General features: G+C 36.3%; 1 protein-coding gene across 1 annotated transcript in view; it reads left to right on the top strand.

Annotated features, from left to right (window-relative positions):
• The window catches only part of DNAH12 (dynein, axonemal, heavy chain 12), a 250257-nt gene that overhangs the window by 137942 nt on the left and 88013 nt on the right, over positions 1-24302 (top strand). Inside the window, 8 exon segments of the mRNA XM_015571050.1 lie at positions 1656-1820; positions 9692-9843; positions 13771-13909; positions 14832-14998; positions 17165-17420; positions 19071-19370; positions 20600-20778; positions 21906-22098. Of these exon segments, the coding sequence (XP_015426536.1) occupies positions 1656-1820; positions 9692-9843; positions 13771-13909; positions 14832-14998; positions 17165-17420; positions 19071-19370; positions 20600-20778; positions 21906-22098 (1551 nt within the window).

Raw genomic sequence — 24302 nt, 5'->3', positions numbered from 1 at the left:
GAGTGGTTTTGCTCTCGTCTTTGGTGTTATGCTACTTTCCCATCCACCACCTTATTCCTGAAAGTCTTGATCTCTGCTCAGTCTACCTTCTCTTCTAATCTGGTAATAGCAGTTTCTTCCTGTTGTTTCCCCTTCATCTGTTGCCACAGAAAATTACTTCAGACATCTCACATTCCAGTGTTCCCTGCTAACCATAATCTCTTCCTTTCCCCTCTTCCTTTGTCTTTATTTCTCTCCACTTTCAAAGAAATTGAACAGACATGTTAGAAATGTAATTTATTCATATCCCTATTTCTCCCTAAGTTTGGAACTGCCTTTCACAGAATTAGTTCTTAATATTCTTCCATACATGTGAGTGCTACCTTTCTATAAAATAAAAGTATCTTAGGAATAGTTTCCCTATGTAACCTTCATGTTATATATTTCCTGGAATTTTTCATTCTGTTGGTAAACCTAAACTCCCAAAATTATTTTAATGGTTCAGAATCATTTTTAGACAAATATAGATCTATACCAGGCTGAAAATTTCCTCTCAAAATATATTTGATAGATGTTTAAACTAGGTAAGGCATGTGCCCTGAGTAAAATTTGAAAGGCAAAAGTAGGTTTTCCATTCATACCAGTCCTCCAGCCACTCTCAGGTCAACTACTATTACCAGTGCCCAGATAGCCTGCTAGAGGTATTTGATGCATACTCTTATGTGTATACATTTAAAAAATATATTTTATTGATTTCAGAGAGGAAGGGAGAGGGAGAGAGATAGAAACATGAATGATGAGAGTCATTGATCGGCTGCCTCCTGCATGCCCCCTACTGGGGATTGAGCCCACTACCTGGGCATGTGACCTTGATCAGAATCAAACCTGGAACCCTTCACTCCATAGGCCAATACTCTCTCCACTGAACCAAACCGGCCAGGGCTGTATACATTTTTATACATGTTAGCATACCATCTATACTTACTTACATCTTTTCTCACAATATATCTTGGAGATCATTCCATATCAGTAGAGTTATCTTCTTTTTTAACAGCTGCATGTATTCTAGTGTATGTAGCATAATCCAATTAAGCAGACCCCTATTGAAGAACATTTGGGTTCCTTTTATTCTTTTGGTATCACAAACAATGCTACAGTGAATTTTTTTGTACATATATCATTGTAATAGTCGGAAACATATTTCAGGATAAAGTCCTAAAAGAGAAATTCCTAGGTCATTTGGCATGGACATTTTAAATTTAGATAATTATTGCAAGAGAAATGACTCTATGTGATTTAGCTGTGTTCCAGTAGATTTTATTTATACATCTGATCTTTTCCAAGTAAGTTAACCAGGCCTAATATCTTAAATTGTAATTTATTCTTTAAAAATTTCTTTTAAATAATGAGTTTAAATTAAATATTTTTAATTTAATTTTTTGGGGGTGACATTGGCTAATAAAGTTATACTGGTTTCAGTCATGCAATTCTACAATACATCATCTGTATATTGTATTGTGTGTTTACCACTCCAAGTCAAGACTCCTTCCATCACTATTTATGCCCCCTTTCTCTTCTACTTTCCCCATCCTTCTTCCCTCTGGCAATCACCATACTATTATCTGTTTTTTCTTTTTGTTTTTTACCAACAGGCTTGCTTTATGTTTTCTTTGATTTGGTCCATTGGAGGAAGCTGTGATACAAATGGTCGCATTATTTTTGATTCTTTCCTACGATCAATCATACTGGGAAAAATTGAAAGCATCCCAGTGCCTGATTCTGTGGGTAAATGGGAATGCCACTTTGATGAAAAAGGCTTGGTATATGATTACATGTATGAGGTATGATATAAAATTATTGTTGTGATAAGCTGTAAACCACAATCTTGGATCAACAGGCAAAATTCCCGAGTTCCAATTCTAGAGTTATTTTGAATTATCTGGTTAGCATTGTAGTTCTTTCTCTTTAGTTTCTTCTCCTGTAACTTGTGGACAGACAGACAAACTTGCTTTAAGAATAGTTTAAAATTTCAGATTTGAATTATATATATTTTCTCCACTTTTAAAATAATTTACAAAAGGATTATTTTAAACAGTAACCATTTGAATAATCATTTGACTCATGCAAATTTTTCTTAATAAAATCAGAAGATCTGGGATTTTTTACCTAAATCTCAAGGTTTATAGATTAAGAAACAAACCTAGAGAGGCAATGCCCAGAAGAGTCAGGACTTAAACCTTGTTCTCTTGACTGCCAGTGCAGAAATCTTTCCACAAAACCATTCTTAAAAACAGAATTTTAAGAATATGACCAGAGTTTCATCCTCATTAGTCACAATGAGAAATCAATAAAATAATTTCTAAAACTAAAAAACTAAGAGTGATAACACAGCATATTCCTTAATAATTGGAGGAAAATACCAAAATACCCAGCTTAAAGAGCTAACTGTAGTTGCTGTTGGAAGGAGAAAATGATAGTTGAGAGGGTGACTGCTGGTGTTTTTTCAATTACAGTTGACATTCTGTATTATATTAGATTCAGGTGTACAGCATAGTGGTCATATAACTTACAAAATGATCCTCCAGTAAGTCTTGATCCCATACATAGTTACAACAACATTATTGACTATATTCCCTAAGCTGTACTTTACATTCCCCGTGACTGTTTTGTAACTACCAATTTGTACTTCTCAATCCCTTCACATTTTTCACTCTGTGTGATTTAGCTGTGTTCTAATAGATTTTATTCGTAGATCTGATCTTTTCCAAGTAAGTTAACCAGGCCTTAATATATTAAACTAGAGGCCTGGTGCACTAATTTCTCCATACCAGACCCGGTGAGGTCCCTTGGCCTGGCCTGCGGGGATCAGTGGACCTCCACGCTGCTGCAGCCTTACCTTACCTGCCAGCTCTTAGGGCTCCAGCCCACTGTCCGCATCAATCCCGCACAGCGAGAAGTGGTGTGCCAAGCGGCAGGTGGCGGGGGAGGAGCCTGTGCTTGGCACCAAGTAGCTCCCGCTCATCCCAGCCTCACTGTGCCTGCGGCTCGGGTGTACAGGGGTAGTGTCCAAAGGAGAGGCTAGCCAGCAGTCTGCCTGGCGTCTGGCGCCCCTCTGTCAGCTGACCGAAGCTCTCGCTGTGGGAGCGCACTGACCACCAGGGGGCAGCTCCTGCATTAAGCGTCTGTCCCCTGGTGGTCAGTGCACATCACAGCTACCGGTCAGTCATTTGGTTGTCCAATTGTCCCATCATCTAGTCACTTAGGCTTTTATATAAACAGATTGCAATTAATTTTTTAAATGTCTTTTAAATAAATAGTTTAAATTAGATCCCTAAACCCCTCACATCTGGCAGCCATCAGTTTGTTTGCTGTATCTATGAGTTTGTTTGTGTTTTGTTTGTTTTGTATTTTAGAATTCACATATGAGTGAAATCATATGATATTTGTCATTTTCACTCTGACTTTATTTTTGTTTGTTTTTTAAAAAAATATTTTTATTGATTTCACAGAGGAAGGGAGAGGGAGAGAGAGAGAGATAGAAACATCAATGACGAGAGAGAATCATTGACTGGCTGCTTCCTGCATGCCCCCCACTGGAGATCAAACCCCCAACCCAGGCATGTGCCCCAACCAGGAATCCAACCAATCCAACCAATCAAACTGTGACCTCCTGATTCATAGGTTGATGCTCAACCACTGAGTCACTTGGGTCAGGCCTGTCTTACTTTATTTAGCATAATACCCTCTAGGTCCATGGATGTTGTAGCAAATGGCAAGATTTCCCTCTTTATTATGGCTGAGTAATATTTCATTGTATATATGTACCCTCCTTTATCCATTCATCTATTGATAATATTTAGGTTGCTTCCATATCTTGGCTTTAAGAATAATGCTGCAATTAACATAGAGTTGCATGTGTGTTTTAGATTTCTTTGAATAAGTACCCAGAAATGGGTCATATGATATTTGCAAGTCCTAGCCACAGCAATTGGACAAAAATAGAATAAATAATTTTCAAGTGCATATGGAACATTTTCTAGGTTAGATCATGTGTTCGACTACCAAAGAAGTATCAGTAATTTAAGAAGACTGAAATATATCAAGCATCTATTTCAACCATAATGGTATGAAACTAGAAATCAATTATAAGAAATAAAACACACTTTTTAAAAAAATTCTGTGTTTTACTTTTTATAATGGATTTTTAATTATATTTTTAATTTTTGAGAAGGCTCCATACTGTTTTCCATTTCAGGCTCTCTGCCCATTTTTTTAAAAATATATTTTATTGATTTTTTACAGAGAGGAAGGGAGAGGGATAGAGAGCCAGAAACATCGATGAGAGAGAAACATCGATCAGCTGCCTCCTGCACACTCCCCACTGGGGATGTGCCCGCAACCAAGGTACATGCCCTTGACCAGTATCGAACCTGGGACCCTTGAGTCCGCAGGCCGACACTCTATCCACTGAGCCAAACCAGTCAGGGCCCATTTTTTAATCAGATTATTTTTCCTTTTGGTGTTAAGTTGCTTGAGTTCTTTATATATTTTGGATATTAACCTCTTATTGGATGTATCATTGGCAAATATCTTCTCTCATTCAGTAGGTTGTCTATTTGTGTGTTTTTTATGGTTTTCATTGCTGTGCAATAACTTTTTAGTTTGCTATAGCTCCATTTGATTATTTTTTCTTTTGTTTGCCTTACCTGAAGAGACATATCAAAAATAAACAAAAAATTTATTAAGAGCTATGTCATAGTTTACTGCCTATGTTTTCATCTATCGGTTTTATGGTTTTAGGTCTTACATTTAAGTCTCTAATGCATTTTGAATTTATCTTGTTTATAGTGTAAGAAAGTGGTCTAGTTATTTTTTTTTGCATGTATCTGTCCAGTTTTCACAACACTATTTATTGAAAAGACTGTCTTTATTCCATTGTATATTTTTGCCTCCTTTGTCATAGATCAATTGACCATATAGGCCTGGGTTTATTTCTGGGTGTCTATTTTATCCCATTGAACTATGTGTCTATTTTTATGCCAATATCATGCTATTTTGATTACTATAGCCTTGTAGTATAGTTTGATATCAGGTAGTATGGTACCTTTAACTTTGTTCCTTTTTTTCAAGATTGTTTTGGCTATTTTGGGTCTTTGTGGTTCCATGTAGATTTTAGGATTACTTATTCTAGTTCTGTGAAAAATGCCACTGGTATTTTGATAGGGATTTCATTGAATCTATAAATAGCTTTGTGTAGTATGGATATTTTAACAATGTTACTTCCTATCCTTGAGCATGGTATATGCTTCTATTATTTGTATCTCCTTCAATTTCTTTCTTCAGTGTCTTACAATTTTTAGAGTATAGGTTATATATAAACTTGGTTAAATTTATTTCTAGGTATTTTATTCTTTTTGATGTAATTGTAAATGGGACTTTATTTTTAACTAGAGGCCCAGTGCATGAAATTCATGCATAAGATGGGGGGTCCCTCCGCCCGACCTGCACCTTCTCCAATCCGGGAGCCCTCAGGCGATGTCCTACTGATGGCTTAGGCCCAAACAGGCCTAAGCTTCAGTCTGGCTTCCCTCTGCAGGAGGTGACCGGGCTGATCAAGGGAAGGCGCTGCCACCATCACCCCGCTGCTGCTGCCACCATCACCCCACTGCTGCTGCCACTGCCAGCTGCAGCTTTTAAAAAATTTTAGTCTTTGTGTGCGTCTCTTGTTGGCAATATATGTATGAGTCTTATTTTCTTATAAATTCAGCCACCTTGTGTCTTTTGAATGAAGCATTCATTCCATTTATATTTTAAGTGATTATTGATAGTTATGCAGTTATTGTCATTTTATTATTCATATTTTTTTAATCTTCTTCTTAAAGGGGTTCCTTTAACATTTCTTGTAATACTAGTTTGGTGGTGATGAACCTACTTAGCTTTTTCTTGTCTGTGAATCTCTTTATCTCTCAATTTCTCATTTAATTCTAAATGATAGCCTTGCTGGGTAGAGTAATCTTGGTTGTAGGTCCTTACTTTTCATCACTTTGAATATTTTGTATCAATCCCTTCTGGTCAGCAAGGTTTCTATTGAGAACTCAGCTGACAGTCTTATGGAAGCTCCCTTATAGGTAACTAACTGGTTTTCTTTTGCTGCTTTTAAAGTTCTTTTTGTCTTTAACCTTTGGCAGTTTAATTGTGATGTTTCTTGGTGTGGACCTTTTGGGTCATGGTTGGGACTCTCTATGCTTCCTAGACTTGTATGTCTATTTCCTTCATACAAGGGAAGTTTTCTGTCATTATTTCTTCAAATAGGTTTTCAATCCCTTGCTCTCTCTCTTCTCCTGATACCCCTATGATATGAATGTTGGTACAAGTAATATCCCAGAGGTCCCTTAAATTATCCTTATTTTAAAAATTCTTTTTCCTTTTTGCTGTTCTGATTGGTTGTTTTTGATATCTAGTCTTCCAAATCACTAATTTGGTCCTCTGCTTCATCTAATCTACTGTTGATTCCCTCTAATATATTCTTCACTTCAGTTATTGTATTACTTATTTCTGACTGCTTATTTATTTTTGTTTTCTAAGTCCATTTTTATGTTTCCCTTTGTTGAAGTTCTCACTGAGTTAATCTACTCTTCCCTTAAGTTCATTGAGCATTCTTATAAGTAGTGTTTTGAACTCTGTATCTGGTAGATTGCTTGTCTCCATTTCATTTAGTCTGTTTTTTCGAGTTTTGTTTCATTCTTTCATATGGGACATTTTTTTGTCTCCTCAGTTTGGTTGGCTCTTTGTGTTTGTTTGTGTAGATCTTCTAATTCTCCTGGTCTTGGCAGAGTGACCTTATATAGTAGGTATTCTATGGGGCCCAGGGATGCAGTCTTTTTAGACACCTGATCCAGGAACTCCAGGGATATGCCTTGTGTGGATTATGTGTTGAGTCCTAACTGCTATTACAATGTCAGTGGGAGGGATTGCCCCTCAGGCTGACTGGCTGCAAGGAAGACAGTAGAGGAGCTGTGGTGTAGTGGTTAACCCCATAGGGTGGGATTCATTTTAGCAAGGCTCTGGTGCCTGCCAAGTCTACCCTTTGGGTATGTTGTTTGTGGAGTTAATTGGGTAGTGCTATCATATGGTCTAAAGCTGGTTGGTTTTGGGGTCTCTTGGGAGAGGCTTTGGTGTAGGCCAAGGTCAGCTGCTGCCTGTGTCCTGTCTGGGGCTACCTGGTAGGAGCTACAAAGTGATCTGCAGTTGGTTGCCATCTGTGCTGGGCTTGGAGGCACCTAGGAGAGGCTTGGCTGCGAACTGATACCAGCTGCCATTAGTGCTGGCCTTGGGGCTACTTAGCAAGTGATACAGGGCAAGTTGAGGCCAACCACTACTTATTTGGGGTTTGTGGACCTTTGAGAGATTTTTAGGAAAGTCCACAGTGCCAGCCAGTGCTAGCTGCTTGTGAGAAACAGCTGCTGAAAGAAGTTTGGGCCTGTGAGTGAGTTGGGTGGGGGAGGTTTTCAGGGACTATCCAGGGTAAGGCAAGTGATGTTAGTCAATTTGATGGAGACTCAGATTTGAAGCTCTCCTATACCTGCAGGATGGGTGGGGAGAGGACTCAACAAAGAAACAATGGCACCTGCCAGTACTTCTGTCTAGGCCAGAACTCTGAAGCCAAATAATTCATTTTCTTGCTCTGAAGCCAGACAATTCAGTTTTTCCCTGTGTGTCCTTTTCATTTTTTGACCTGTTGTCAAGTGTTTGTGAATGTGTGAGTTTGTGTTTGGGCCCTGTAAGAGAACACCTGGGTCTCCAGCAGCCCCCTGTCTCACCTGGATAGAATCCCTGCTGATTTTCACTGCCAGATGTTGTGAGGACTCCTCTTCCTGATGCTGGTGGTCCAGGCAGGGCCCCTTTCTCCTCAGCAAAGATTTCTGCAGTTAAGATATCCCTCCTGCCTGGTCAGTGTGGCTCAGTGGTTGAGTGTCAACCTATGAACCAGGAGGTCATGGTTCAATTCCCACTCAGGGCACACATGTCCAGGTTGCAGGCTCAATCTCCAGTGGGAAGGTGAGGGGGATGCAGTAGACAGTCAGTCAATGATTCTCTCTCATCATTGATGTTTCTATTTCTCTCTCCCTTCCTCTCTCTATATATCCTGAGTCTTGTTTGTTTGTTTTTTTTAATTGATTTGAGAAAGGAAGGGAGGCGAGAGAGATAGAAACATCAATTGGCTCCCTTGTGCATGCCCCCTATTGCGGGAGATCGAACCCGCAACCCAGGCTTTTGGTTCGATGTCAACACTCAACCACTAAGCCACACTGGCCATCCCTCCTGATTCTTAACCACCAACACGTGGGTGTGGAAGCAGCCCATATTGTGTCTCTGTGTGGCTTCTTTATATCTAGTTATAGGAGTTCTGTTCAGCTAGTCTTCAGATGATTCTCTCGGGTGGTTGTTCTATAATTTAGTTTTAATTTTGATGTAGTAGTGAGAAGAGCTGAGCACAACTGTTGTTTTTCTTACCTTGTAAATTTTTTTTTACTCTAAAATATGTGCAGCCCTAACTGGTTTGGCTCAGTGGATAGAGCATCGGCCTGCAGATGAAAAGGTCCCAGGTTCGATCCCCTGGGCATGTACCTTGGTTGCGGGCACATCCCCAGTAGGAGGTGTGCAGGAGGCAGCTGATCGATGTTTCTAACTCTCTATCCCTCACCCTTCCTCTCTGTAAAAAAAATCAATAAAATTTATTTAAAAAATAAAATAAAATATGTGCAAATATAACATTGAAAAATATAAAACGAAAACCTAAAAAATTAAGAATATGAATTATTAAAGAAACATTTAGTCAACCCTCCAGACACAATCTGCTAGAAAATAGTTAAATATTCTTGGATGTCAGCCATAGCACTGAAGCAGGGTCTAAGAGACCTTCTACTTTGCCAGATGTTAACCCCTTTGTTGCTTGAAGGTGGTAGGCCTTGGTATCTTTAGGGAAGGGCTGGGCAACACAGAGGAAGATAATGGTGGAGGAGTATGGGTGGGGTGGGATGGGGGGGGTCATGGATTAGGGAGATACTCAGGATGTTAGGACAGCAATTATTTAGCCACTGGTTTAGAAGAATTTCAATATTGTAACAATCAATTCAGCCATTTTGATATGTCCTTGCTGAATATTGGCCTGAATCAAAATACCAAAGAGAATAAATTTAGATAAACAAACATAGTGAGTTCACATGATGTTTTGTTTCTAGTTAGATTGTTGCCCCTTTATTTTAAAATATGAAAACATGAATTCAAACTTTAGTAAATTATAACGAGTTACATCAGAGTGCTTCTCAAATAAATACTTGATATATGTCAAAGGATATCTTGAAGGCATTTTGGAAAGATTGGAGTGCGAAGAGAACATAGATGCAAAATTATCTGAAATTCTAGGTATGTTAAATTTGTGATAACTGTTTCATTACGTTCTTCAGATTATCATTGGAAAGGAAAATTAAAAATTTATTTCTTAAATTGGGTAGTGCATTCATGGATGTTTATTAAGTTGCTTTATGACTTAAAAATATTATATATACTATTTTGAAGAAATCTGTTATTTCATACTAAAAAGCAGAAAGACTATTAAGTTTTTAAAAGTAATTATGATAACTGTGTTTAAAAGAACCTTTCAGATAGCAAGTGCATTGTTATAATATTTGAAACTTATGTTCTCTTGTAGTTGAAAAACCGAGGTCGCTGGGTCCATTGGAATGAATTAATTAAAAGTACTGATTTAGGAGATAAACGTATCAAGATTCAAGATATCATAGTCCCTACAATGGACACAGTTAGATATACATTTCTAATGAGTTTGAGCATTACCTATGCCAAGTAAGAAATTCTTATAACATACACTTAAATCATAACAGTGTCATTCTAACAGGATCATAGAATATTTGAAGTAAGCTTTAAGGTCATTCATTTTCAGATAACTGACTCCCTGGGAGACTGGCTAATGGACATGTCCATATTGACATCTGTTACTAGTGGCAAACCTAGAATCCAGGTTTCCTATTGCCCATTTCAAACTCTTTGCCATTATACTTTGTTGCTTCATAAGCTGCCTTATATTTCTTTTATTTGTAACAGACTAAAAATCAGTGTTATTGCTAATAGGTATGCATTCTACTCAAAGATTCACTGTACTATACTTACCTGGCAGGGGAGATACCATGATCACAAAGATTCACTGTACTTCTGAGGTCAGACTAACCATAATCCACATTCTTCCATTACATTTAATAATTTTCAAACATATCCTATTCTAGTTCTTCATAACTTAAGATGAACATGCAAAACCCAGACTTGAATCAGAAGAATACATCAAAAAAGAGTACATGAAACTGAATCAAAAGCCTAGTACGTACCATAGGCATATCCATACCAACTTCCTTAATAACATTTTGGTAGTTATTTTTCTTTTAAAACATGAGGCATAATTTATTATTAATGCTATTTTGAACTAGAGAAGCTTACATAATATGCATGAATGTAATGGTTTGTTGTTTATTAAAAACTTGTTTTTGGCCCTGACCGGTTTGGCTCAGTGGATAGGGTGTCGGCCTGTGGCATCAAGGGTCCCGGGTTCAATTCCAGTCAGGGGCATGTACCTTGGTTGCAGGCACATCCCCAGTGGGGGGTTTGCAGGAGGCAGCTGATCAATGTTTCTCTCTCATCAATGTTTCTAACTCTCTATCCCTCTCCCTTCCTGTCTGTAAAAAATCAATAAAATATATTAAAAAACAAACAAACAAAAAAACTTGTTTTTGAATGAATTTGTGACAATTTTATCTTGTTTAATAAACAAAAACAGAAAGAATAGCTTATGAGGGAACATTATTTTATTCCTATTTTATAGTTGCATTTTTGCATTTATTTATTTTTATTTGTTTATGATTTGAGAGAGAGAAACACTGATTTGTTGTTCCACTTATTTATACATTCACTGGTTGATTCTTGTACCTGCCCTGACCAGATATTGAACCCTGAACCTTGGCATATCAGGACGATACTAACCAACTAAGCTATCTGGACAGGGCTGCATTTTTGCATTTAATGCCTAATATTTAAAACTTTCTTAGGCAAGGAAGTCACTTCCCAATTCTGAGGAATTCTAGTATGGTAATTTTTTTGTGCTAGGAGACATTTGTCAGAATAATGATTTTAAGTGAGTAATGTAAACATAGGATTATAAGGGAAATCACATGTTGAAATACATTTATTAAAATATTGAACAAATTTGGACCTGCCTGGTTTGGCTCAGTGTTTGAGCATTGACCCATGAACCAGGAGGTCATGGTTCCATCCCCGGTCAGGGCACATGCCTGGTTTGCACGCTTGATCCCCTGTAAGGGGATGTGCGGGAGGCAGCCAGCCAGTGATTCTCTTCCATCATTGATGTTTCTATCTCTCTCCCTCTCCCTTCCTCTCTCTGAAATCAATAAAAATATATTTTACAAATTGAACAAATTTGGTCCATAGTAGAAATACATATGCTTCTTTTTTTTAAACCCTCATCCAAGGAATGAGGATATTTTTTCCATTGATTTTCAGAGAGAGTGAAAGGGAGAGGGGGAGGAGAGAGAGAGAATCAAACCTGCAACCTAGGTAAGTGCCCTTGACTGGAATTCAAACCCACAACACTCTGGTATGGAGGCCAGTGCTCTAACCACTGATAAACGCTGGCCAGGGCCATGTACTTCTTTATGAATCCTATATAATATAAGCCTAATATGCTAAGTGTCCGGTCGCCCGGTCGTCCATTCAACAAATCAAAGCATAATATGCTAATGATATGCTAAGGCCTCTCAACCACTTGCTAGTACCGTGCACTGACCTCCAGGGGGCAGACAGTCAACTGGTTGACCAGTCGCTATGACATGCCCTGACCACCAGAGGGTAGATGCTCTGAACAGTAGATTTGCTTGTGCTGGGTCTGGCAGATCGGGACTGAGCAAGGGGCTGGAAATGCCCTGGAGCCCTCCTGCGGTCTCTCCCCAGGTGGCCAATCTCCCATGTCCTTCCCCAGCCTTGATTGTGCAGCGGTGGGGTCCCTCGGCCAGGCCTGCGCCCTGTCACAATCTGGGACTCCTCAGGGGATGTCAGAGAATCGGTTTTGGCCCAATTGCGCAGGCCAGGCCAAGGGGCCCCACTGGTGCATGAATTCATGCACTGAGCCTCTAGTACAGAGGTTCTCAACCTGTGGGTCGCGACCCCTTTGGGGGCCGAATGACCCTTTCATAGGGGTCGCCTAAGACCATTGGAAAACACATAATTACATATTGTTTTTGTGATTAATCACTATGCTTTAATTATGTTCAATTTGTAACAATGAAAATACATCCAGCATATCAGATATTTACATTACAATTCATAACAGTAGCAAAATTACAGTTATGAAGTAGCAACGAAAATAATTTTATGGTTGGGGGTCACCACAACATGAGGAACTGTATTAAAGGATCGCAGCATTAGGAAGGTTGAGAACCACTGCTCTAGTACATTAACTATGATCCAGTAGTGAGTCTGATGACTGTCATAATTTTGAAGAAATCATTGCATCAGTGATATTGAGTTGTCACTAACAATTATAATATTTAGTATAATGTCTATGATTTCTACTGGTGACAAACACACAGGTACTATTAATACAATTGCTCCATTTTAATTAAGGTTAGTGAAAGCAAAGATATAACTTTTTTGTCATCCTAGTTCACAGATTCTCTGAACACTTTAGGAATTTCTCCAATTGGTCCCTAGACCCCAAGTTAAGAACAATATTTTATTTATTAAAATTACTTTAATAAACAGTTTTCCTTAAGGCAAGGGTTACTCAGATTAGGACACATAGATGAATTCAGGGGTTACTGTAGTTGTAAAACTTTAGTTTTATGTTTATACTTCAATGATAATTTTTAAAAGTAATACATATTAGCATAATTTAGTTTACTTGGATGACCCCTTCTAACGGAATGCTGTTGCTTAGTTGTGTGTTTGTCTTTATGTATTGCGTACTACCAAATTATCACGCAATGTGACAGTATTTAATTTTTCAGTTCAGTATTTCTCAAACTTGGAGTCCTTAGAGTTCTGCAAATACAAACTCATAGGATTTTTTTCCTTTTCTAATTTGTTATGATTACTCAAGTATGAGAAGCCCTGCTTGAGCTTCCACTGAATAGAAAATTCCTTATAGTTTGCTTTTAGATAAGTATTTTCAGTTAGTAATTCTGACTTGATTCTAACATGTTAAATAGGTATATATAACTGTTAGATTTAGAATTCACTGTCTTTTATTTCTCACACAAACTTTATGCTACTGAGATTACTGTGAAACAGCCAGAATCTGTCTTATGTCATCATGTCATTAGTCTATTCCACACGGCACCCTCTTGCCTGTACTTCTAACTAAAAAATACAAACACTGTACGTAGCTTTTCTGAGACAAATTTTGCCTTTCCTTTCTGAAAAATTAAGCATGTTATTACTTGTTTTATGAGTATTTTGCATATAGCAATGTTACATCTGTTCAAATAATATTTCCTTACTATACTATTAAAGTTGTGGTAACAGGAAGCAGAAATGTGTGCCAATTGTTACTTTACCAGTCTTTTGTGATATAACAATGATAGATTAAAATGTGAGTTTTTAGATGAATTTGATTTATTTTTTACATTTTCAATAACTCTAACTTTCCTTAGTAGAAATGTATTCTGACTTTTTCCCCTTTTGAATGATATATTCTTTGTTTTCCTAAAGGCCACTGCTTTTTGTGGGTCCAACTGGTACAGGAAAATCAGTGTATGTGAAGGATAAGCTAATGAATCACTTGGAAAAGAACAAGTATTTTCCTTTTTATGTTAATTTCTCTGCACGGACCAGTGCCAACCAGGTTCAGGTTAGTTTAAAGCCAGAAACATAGATTGATAATTATTGAATGTTTTGCCTTATTTGATTAGTATTTAAAATTGTATATTAAATGAGCAACTGTGCAAATTTTCTATGAATTCAAATTAAACTTCAAACTTATTTTTGGCATTACAAATAAGTTTTAAAAGTCAGGTTTTGAGGACAAACATTTGAGAGAACATATTTGCATTAATACTGGATTATTGAGATTTGTCATCTTTTTTTTATGCCAAGAAGCAGCAGCAATTGATTTTTTTACCTAGGCAAGAGAGTATAAAGAAGGGAGGGGGCAGAGAAAGAACAGAGAGAACTTTCTAGACTCTCCTAGATGATCCTTAGGAGCATTTGCTGCTATTGAAGCTCTGTTTATGATATATATTTCAAACCATGGACTATTGTAGATCTTCTGTGACAAGAATTGTGTAGCTGTGCGTCCCACCCTTTACCCCCAAAAGTACCAACATGGAAGTATTGCATGAGGCCTTTTCCAATCACCATTTTTATCAGCCATTCCTAAATTTATGTCTGTCCAATCTCTCTTGATCTGTGGAACTCATTTTCCTGTTTTAAACCTGTAGAATTCCCTTAATTTCAAAATCTTACAAATTTAGATTAGTAATTTTAGCTATTGAGTAAATTAAAGTTAATAGCTATGTTGGGGTATTTAATGAGGAAAATATTTGTGTGCATTTGTGTATAATATAAATATGTATGTAACAATTTTTAGTACTGTAGGGTTTCAATAAATTCTCTTTAATGTTGAATATGAAGTTTGATATCACTCTAAAAGTGAATAAATATAAACATGCACATGGTGCTGCTTGACATTATTTCCTTACATAATTAAACTTAACTTCCTTATTTGTTCTGGTGTTAAGTATAACTACTATACCTTCTTCTTTATGTTTTAGAACATTATTATGGCTAGATTGGATAAAAGACGCAAAGGAGTTTTTGGACCACCTATGGGAAAGAAGTGTATAATTTTTATAGATGACATGAATATGCCTACATTGGAGAAATATGGAGCTCAACCTCCTATTGAATTATTACGACAGTTTTTTGACTGTGGGAATTGGTAACTATTTGATTGAAGTCTTAATTAGGCATGGTGAAGTCAGATTTTTATTCTCTTTTTCTATTTTAATTTCTCAGAGCAAAATAATACATTTTTTTCAAGTTATTTATGAAAGATAAATAACTGATTGCTTATTTTCCTATACAGAAAATTTTGGCAGACTTTTTCTTTATAAACTTACTTTATTTCTTATATATTTTTACTGAGTATAATTTTTAAAAATATATTTTTATTGATTTCAGAGAGGAAGTGAAAGAGTGATAGAAATACCAATGAGGAGAGCGAATCATGATTGGCTGCCTCCGCAAACGCCACACTGGGGATCGAGGCCACAACCTGGGCATGTGCCCTAATCAGAAATGGAATTGTGACCTCCTGGTTCATAGGTCGATGCTCACTCACTGAGCCACGCTGGCCAGTCTAGAAGACTTTTATATACCTTTTTTATACCAGTTTTTCCTCTGAATGTGTGAATTAGATAACGGATTAACAATCCAGTATTGGCCATGTATATATTCAATGCTGTAGTAAATTCTTTCCTTTACAGCGATTATTTTCAAAATAATCTGTTGATTTATATCTTTCAAAGTACTATTCCCCCAGGGCTGAGAATTTATGGGTAGCTTCCAACCTAAGTAATTATAGTCAACACCCTGTGTTTCTACCATTTTAATTTCTTTATATTTTCTGTTACTGTTTGGGACTACCATATCTTTGAAATAGCTTGATTTTAACAGCAATTTCATAGATAATTTTACTTCCTCCACCCCAATATAGCATTATTCTTATCTCAAGGCAAGGGTAGACTAATTTTGAAGCTAAGTCCTATTTTGGAAATACATTTTTGTTATTACTGCAGGCCCTTGGAATCCTGCCTTCTGGAAATAATCACTGTTAATAATGTATTCCCTCTTCCTCCAAGTTTTTGTTCTTTATAAATATTTTTATTTAAAAAAATATACTCATGTTACACATGTTTTGCAACTTATTTGCACTTAAGTATTTATCTTAAACACCTATCATGTTATTTGCCTCATTTATTTTATTGGCTTTTAATACTATTTAGTTCTATGGATCTTGCCATAATTTACTTAGCCAGTTCCCTATGACAGCTATTATAGTTGCTGCCATAAACCGAATCATATTTTCATACTTTCTAGACTAAGTACTGGTTATATAGATTTCTCCTATCATCCTCCCCCGATTTTTGCAAGAACTTCAATATTAAAGGACTTAATGGCCTATTGGAAATAAGAACTTGTTCAGCTGAGTGATTCCAATTAAACTGAGCCATTTAGCTATCCCTTTCTGATTAAAACTTCTTTGGAGATTTGTTACTCCTGATGGGTCCTTTTTTATATAACAAAAGTGTGTAGTTACTATTTAGATGTTCTTGTGTTCTCTGAAGATAAGATTTGAGATGAGAAAAAGAAACCAGGACTTTGCTGTACATAGTTTAGCTATATAATTTATTTTCAAAAGGGACATTTCTGAGAGTAAAAGGGGAGTGTCAGTAATTACTCTAGGGCAGTGATGGCGAACCTTTTGAGCTCGGCGTGTCAGCATTTTGAAAAACCCTAACTTAACTCTGGTGCCGTGTCACATATAGAAATGTTTTGATATTTGCAACCATAGTAAAACAAAGACTTATATTTTTGATATTTATTTTGTATATTTAAATGCCATTTAACAAAGAAAAATCAACCAAAAAAATGAGTTCGCGTGTCACCTCTGACACGCGTGTCATAGGTTCACCATCACTGCTCTAGGGCAAGCACAAACCAGAACTGTCCTAGGCAAAAGGGGATGTATAGTCACCCTATTGTGACTAGCTATACACAAGATTGATCTCTCATCCATGCTCTGGATTTGGAGTAAGAAGAGGAAAAGCAAAGAGTCAAATTGGGGAAAAAAAGAGTAGGAGGAGAGAAAGGGAAGGACAAGAGGGAGGAACATTCAGATACTCAGAATCTGGGCAGCAGAGTCAGTGTCACTGAAAGGAAAAGTGTAGTTCTGCTTAAAATAAGTTCCCCCTGTTCGAAGCATTATCACAAGTTCTTCCTTTTAGAGAAGCTAAAATCAGATTAAGTTTCTAGGGAGACCTACATTTCATTCCATCTTACTGGCTTTATAACTGATCACTTTGAATTTTTATGTGCTTTCAAGGTACGACCTTAAGGACACAAGTAAAATCACATTGGTTGACATACAACTGATTGCTGCCATGGGCCCTCCAGGTGGTGGAAGAAATCCAGTCACTCCCCGTTTTATTCGACATTTCAACATCTGCACTATTAATGCTTTTAGTGATGAAACAATGATCCGAATCTTCTCATCAATTGTAGCATTCTACCTTAGGACTCGTGAATTTCCTCCGGAGTTCTTCTTAATTGGAAACCAAATTGTCAGTGGGACTATGGAGGTGAGCAAAAAATACAATACAAAATATTTCAGTATATATATCTCATTGGGTCCTTAACTTTTTTTTTTTTTAAACATGTTTTCCTTTAGACATCTACTTTGGTCTTCAGTGTCAGAGAAGCTGTTATGAAGGCTTGGGAATAGGAAGATTATAGGCTTTGAAATTAGAGAAACTAATTGGGTTTGAGCTTTGAATGCTATTTCCTAGCCAAATGGACTTAAGCAAGTAATTTGACTTTCCAGAAACTCATTTTTTAAATCACAAAAATGGAGGTAACACCTGTCTCACAAGGTTATTACAAGGAAATCACCCAGAACCAGTATGTGCCACATTGTGGGTTTTCCCTAATTATTAGGTTCCCACTCTGGTGTTTATAAATTTTCTCTTCTCTCCCCTCCATTTCTTCATGCTTGTCTTAAAAATGAACTTAGGGATCTTATGAATATATTTTTAGCTAGGTCCCATAATTTAGGATTAGTAGTGAAAAAAATCATAAGAAAACACAAGGGTGGGAACAAAAAACAAGATTGCCCATATGGCCAAAGAGCAGCTCTTAACTTATTCAGTGTGTTTGTTATCTGCCTCTGCTTGAGGCCAGCACCAACCTTATTGCTAATGGTAAAAGGGAAAAAAATGTATTCAAGGTGATAATCTCATTGAACTAAGCTTTGAGGAGCCTTGATAAGGGAGAGGGGGTGGTATCACTGCAACCAAAAGCAAAAAGCTCCCCCCCAGAATCATTCCATCAGTTTCTAAAAGCATTGTATCTTTCTAAAGTTCTTCTCCTCTTATTCTGGTGGAAAATTTGTCCTGTTAAAATAGAGAAACTATGAACAGAGAAATGTACATTGTAATTACTATACTTATTCTGATACAGAAAAGTGCTTCTGTTTATTAAATATGATATTTGTATTTCAGGCATTTCCTGAAAAGAGGGGGCAGTTGGTTAGGCAGAATGGGATGCAGAAAGGATTCTTCCCCACCCCCCCTCTTTGAAGCATTATAGACCTACCGAGTGTGGAGGTTAGGGAAGAAAGGTGAATCATAGAACACATGTAATAAAATATAATTTAATTTGTTTTTTTCAGGCTACATTTTAATTATTTAATTTATCTTCCTTAAAGAAAATATTAAACTTTATTTGGTGAATTCAGCATATAGCCAGTTATGATAGAAGGAAGAAGAGGGAGAGAGAAGATAAAAAAGAGAGGGGAAGTGCGAGAGCACATCGTTTTGTTTTGAATTCCATGGTAGTCAAAAGGAAATTGTTTCATCCTACTCTTTATTTGGAATGCTTCAGAATGAGTTACCTGATTTCACTTTCTCCTAAAGTTTTTGTTAACTACTTAATCTCAGATCATTTCCCTTTAAATGGGACAGTCATAACATAGGGGAAATAAAAGCATTGTCGATTTTGGGGCTTGGATGGAATCTGATAATATTAAGTTCCTTCAAATTCATAATGCCTGGTTGAGTGCTATAAACAAACAAAAAAAATGTATGCCATGCTAGACTTAATTATTGTGCAATTTTCCAAGCTAATATAATCTGATAGGATAAATAAAATATTTTATATAACATACAGTTTGTTATCTGGCTTTGCTGATTATAAGCATTTTATTTTTGCTTTGTTGCTTTTTTCATATTCAGATATACAAACAATCCATGAAAAATCTTTTGCCCACTCCCACAAAATCTCATTACACTTTCAACTTGAGGGATTTTTCACGTGTCATCCAGGGCTGCTTACTCATTGAAAGAGATGCCGTGGGGAACAAGCACACCATGGTCCGGCTGTTCGTGCATGAGGTTCTTCGAGTGTTTTATGATCGCCTCATTAATGATGAGGATCGATATTGGCTGTTCAATTTAATCAAAGTTGTTATAAAGGAGCACTTTAAAGAATCATTTGATAGTGTCTTTTCACATTTGAGGAAAGAGAATGCACCAGTGAGTATATTTAGTGATTAAAAACATTAAATTAAGACAGTACAATAGTGTCTTGGCCAGTGTTGCTCAGTTGTTTGGGTGTCATCCCATGCCCTGAAAGGCTACCAGTTTGATTCCTGGTCAGGGCACATGCCTGGGTTGCAGGCTTGATCAATCCCTGGTAGAGGGTGTGCAAGAGGCAGACGATCAATATTTTGTGCTCACATCGATGTTTCTTTCTCTCCCTACCGCCCCCCTCTCTAAAAATAAAAAACACAGTACAATAGCATGAATTATTACTTATCTTTAAAAATACTAATTCTTAATTATTATATTCTTTTAACTTTCCACATAGATAGTATTTATTTTGAGAAGATTTGTCTTTAGAGAAATTATGTATATAACATAGAAGTTATTTAAAAAATAATATTTTGTATGATAGGGATTAAATTTAATAACAGATATAAAGTGTTTAACATTGCTTTGTAACTACTGAATAAGTGGAAGTCATTCAGAATGACTTTTCCAGCCTCTAGGGCAGTGATGGCGAACCTTTGAGCTCGGCGTGTCAGCATTTTGAAAAACCCTAATTTAACTCTGGTGCCGTGTCACATATAGAAATGTTTTGATATTTGCAACCATAGTAAAACAAAGACTTATATTTTTGATATTTATTTTATATATTTAAATGCCATTTAACAAAGAAAAATCAACCAAAAAAATGAGTTCACGTGTCACCTTTGACATGCGTGTCATAGGTTCGCCATCACTGCTCTAGGGAGTGGGGGAAACTTTTTTTTAAAATAGAAAAAAGCTCTTTTTAAAAAAATTCCTAAGGATATAATATAGTTGCAGGTATTAATTTTACAACTATATTATTTACTACCCTATCTTTTTAAAAATATATATTTTTTTATTGATTTCAGAGAGGAAGGGAGAGGTAGAGAGAGATAGCAACATCAATGATGAGAGAGAATCATTGATTGACTGCCTCTTGCACACCCTACACTGAGGATCAAGCCCACAACCCGTGCATGTGCCCTGATGGGGAATCCAACCGTGACCTTCTGGTTCACAGGTCCATGCTCAACCACTATGCACACCGGCCGGGCTACCCTAATTGTTTTAAAAGAATTCTGTAATTGATAATCATGCTATAATATGGACAAAACAAAATTTTATGTAACATTTTCTTAAACTTATTTTAGAAAAATAATTTGTTTTATAATTTGTTGATTTTCATTCTATAGGTAACTGAAAAGGACTTAAGAAACCTTATGTTTGGTGACTATATGAATACTGACCTTGAAGGAGATGACAGAGTTTATATTGAAATTCCAAATATTCATCAATTTAGTGACATTGTGGACCAATGCTTAGATGAATATAATCAAACTCACAAAAGAAGAATGAATCTTGTCATTTTTAGGTACCTACATTTGGTATTAATGGTTGAAATTACTATTTGTAAAAATTTATTGTGAAATATTTTAAATGTGTAAAAAGATATAAGAAAAACTATGGTGAATAACCTTGTTCCCATAATTGAGCTTAAGACATAAACTATTAGCAATTTATTTGAAGTCCCTTCTGTAGCCATCCTTCCATCACTGCATTCCCATTGAACCCTGCAGGGGTAAAACAAAACTCATGTGTCTTCAGACTTTTAATACATATATGTTCCTACACATATGTACTGGTATATGCACTACCTTATTTTACATGTTTAAAACTCATATAAATGGTATCATACTGTATGTACTCTTCTGCAAGTTGGTTTATTCCATATTGTTTGTAACATTCACACACAAAAAATGATTTTTTACTACTACATTGTATTCCATTGTATATGTGTAAAAATGTAGTCATTCTTCTAAGATAGACTTTTATGTGCCTTCTAGTTTTGCAATGATAAAAAAAAGGTTAGAATGTTCATGTCTCCTTGGGTACCTGTGTAAGAATTTCTCTAAGATTATATTCTTAGAAGTGAAATTATTGTGCCATGGTGTGTAAACATCTTCTATTTTACTAAGCTTTGCCAAGTGCCTTCAAAAATTATTATTGTTTTTAAGAGCTTGTGTTGTGTCTCTCCCTTGCCAATATGTAGGATTGCCAGACTGGTAAGTTTTGCCAGTCAAAGGAGAGTGGCTCTACTAGTAAACTCTAATTTCCCTAATTACTAGTGAAGCCATCTTTCCTGAATTTGTTATTTTGTGAATAACTGATCTATTTTTTCACATAGAAATCCTTTTGTTAAAAAAATTAAAAGAAATGGTTTTAATAAAAATAACAATGTACTTTCAGTATAAGAGGTTATGCTTTCATTTTATTTCTATAATTTGCATATTACATTTCCTGAATTTGTACTTTAAATAATTTTACTTAGCATCAAATGATCCAATTATAACTGCTTTTGAAAAATCACACATTTTTTATGATTACTTCTTTAAAATTGGTATCAGACAGCAGTCTATCCTAGGAAAGTAAAACAATATTTATGTATAAATATACATTTACATTTATACTTTCAAGTATAATAATATTGATACTTTATAGGTATGTATTGGAACATTTATCACGAATATGTCGAATTCTAAAGCAGTCTGGTGGAAATGCTTTGCTTGTTGGACTTGGAGGAAGTGGTCGTCAATCTTTAACTCGTCTGGCTACATCCATGGCAAAAATGCAGATATTCCAACCAGAAATTTCTAAGAGCTATGGTATGAATGAGTGGAGAGAAGACATGAAGGTAAAGTTATGAAAAAAAAGTCTAGTGTCTAAAATATTATCAGTGCATTCTTTTACCTGTGAAGAGAGAGCCGATGTACTGAATACATTGGTGAAGATGTTAATATTATCTACAGATTAGTTACAGTGTGTGTTGAGCACTGTTGTAAGTGCTTTACAGACATGATCTCATTTTATAGGTATAACAATTCAATGCAGCAGGTATGGTTGTCTCTGTATTTTACTGATGAGGAACCTGAAGTTGAGCTTAGTTTCTTTGGAGCTGTCTTGCTGTTTCAGTAAACAATAGAAGAGTAGAATGCATACTGGGGCTTTCATCCTCATATGTATACAACTCTTCAGGCCCCAAAAGAGAGATGACACGAAGTAAAAAAAAAGGAAGGGAGATATTTACTGCTGGATTTTTTCATTTTCACTGACCCTCACATACTAAATTTCTACAACCTAAAGGTTAACATAAAGAAAAGGTAGCGTTTGAGATCTTTTTTAATGAAAGTGTTTATAAACTTTCCCCTTAGCACTGTCTTAGCTGCATCTCCATAAGTATTGATATGCTGGGTTTTTATTTTCATTTATTTCAAGAAATTTTCTGATTTCATTTATGATTTCTTCTTTGACTTATTCGTTAGTTAAAAGTTTGTTATTAAATTGCCACGTATTTATGGATTTTTCAGTTTTCCTTCTGCTATTTATTTCTAATTTCATTCCATTGTTATCAAAAAAGATACTTGATATGATTTAAATCTTCTTAAATTTGTTAAGACTTCTATTGAGGCCTAACGTAATTTATTGTAGAGAATGTTCTATGTGCACTTAAGAAGAATATGTATTTTGCTGTTGTTGGGTGGAGTGTTTTGTACATGTTTCGTAGGGCTAATTGGTTTATAGTGTTATTCAAATCCTCCATTCCCTTATTGATCTTCTGTCTGGTTGTTCGATCTTTTATTGAAAGTTGGGGTATTGATTGCGTTGCTTTTCTTCCTTCAATTCTGTCGATGTTTGTTTCATAGTTTAGGAGCTCTGCTGTTTGGTGAATAAATACTTATAATTATTATATCTTCCTGATGAATTGACATTTTAGTCATTATATAATGTATACTGTCCCTTGTGAGAGTTTTTGACTTAAAAGTCTGTCTTGTCTTAAAGTCCATCTTGTTTTATATTAGTACAGCCACCCTGCTTTTTTTGGTTACCATTTGCATTGAACATCTTTCCCCTCCTTTCACCTTTAGCCTTTGTGTGTCCTTAGGTCTAAAGTGAATCTTTTTCAGCCCTAGCTGATTTGGCTCAGTGGATAGAATGTTAGCCTGAGGACCGAAGGGTCCCGTGTTCGATTCCAGTCAAGGGCATGTACCTTGGTTGTAGGCTCCTCCCTGGCTCGGGCTCTGGTCAGGGCACATGCAGGAGGCAACCAGTCCATGTCTTTCTCTCACATTGATGTTCCTCTCTGTCTTTCCCTCTCTCTTCCACTCTTCCATTAAAAAAAAAAAAAAAACAAAAAAACAATAGAAAAATATCCTTGGGTGGAAATTAACAAAAATAAAATAAACAAAACTGTTCAACCTTAATTTCAAAAATAAATAAATAAATAAATCTCTTACAGGCAGTATATCTTTGGATCCTGTATTTTTATCCTTTTAGCAAAGCTATGTCTTTTGGGGAGGTTAATCCACTTACATTTAAAGTAATTGCTCATGGGGAAGTATATACTATTGGCATTTTTTACTTGTTTTCCTTAAGTTTTGTAGCTTTTTTTGTCCCTTATTTTCTCTCTTAATGCCTTCCTTTGTGTTTTATTGATTACCTGTAGTGACATGCTTTGATCCCTTTTCTTTGTGTATATTCTATACTTTATATTTTCATATGGCTTTGTATTGCTGTCCAGCATTATTTGTTTTCATCTTGAAAAGATTCCTTTTAGCATTTCTTGAAGGGTATGTCTAGTGGTAATGAATTCCTGCAGCTTTTAACTATTAAAAAGGTATTTAAATTTATATATACTAGAGGCCCCGTGCACAAAAATTTGTGCACTCGGGGGGGTGGGGGTGTCCCTCAGCCCGGCCTGTGCCCTCTCCCAGTCTGGAACCCCTCGGGAGATAACGACCTGCTGGCTTAGGCCTGCTCCCGGGTGACAGAGGGTAGGCCCAATCCCTAGGTGCAGCCCCTGGTTGGGCTCAGAGCAGGGCTGATTGGGGAGTTAGGGCT

This window comes from Myotis davidii, unplaced genomic scaffold (assembly GCF_000327345.1).
Source record: "Myotis davidii unplaced genomic scaffold, ASM32734v1 scaffold111, whole genome shotgun sequence".
Lineage (NCBI taxonomy): Eukaryota > Metazoa > Chordata > Mammalia > Chiroptera > Vespertilionidae > Myotis > Myotis davidii.
The sequence above is the reverse complement of the archived record's forward strand: the minus strand, read 5'-3'. Positions and strand labels throughout refer to the sequence as shown.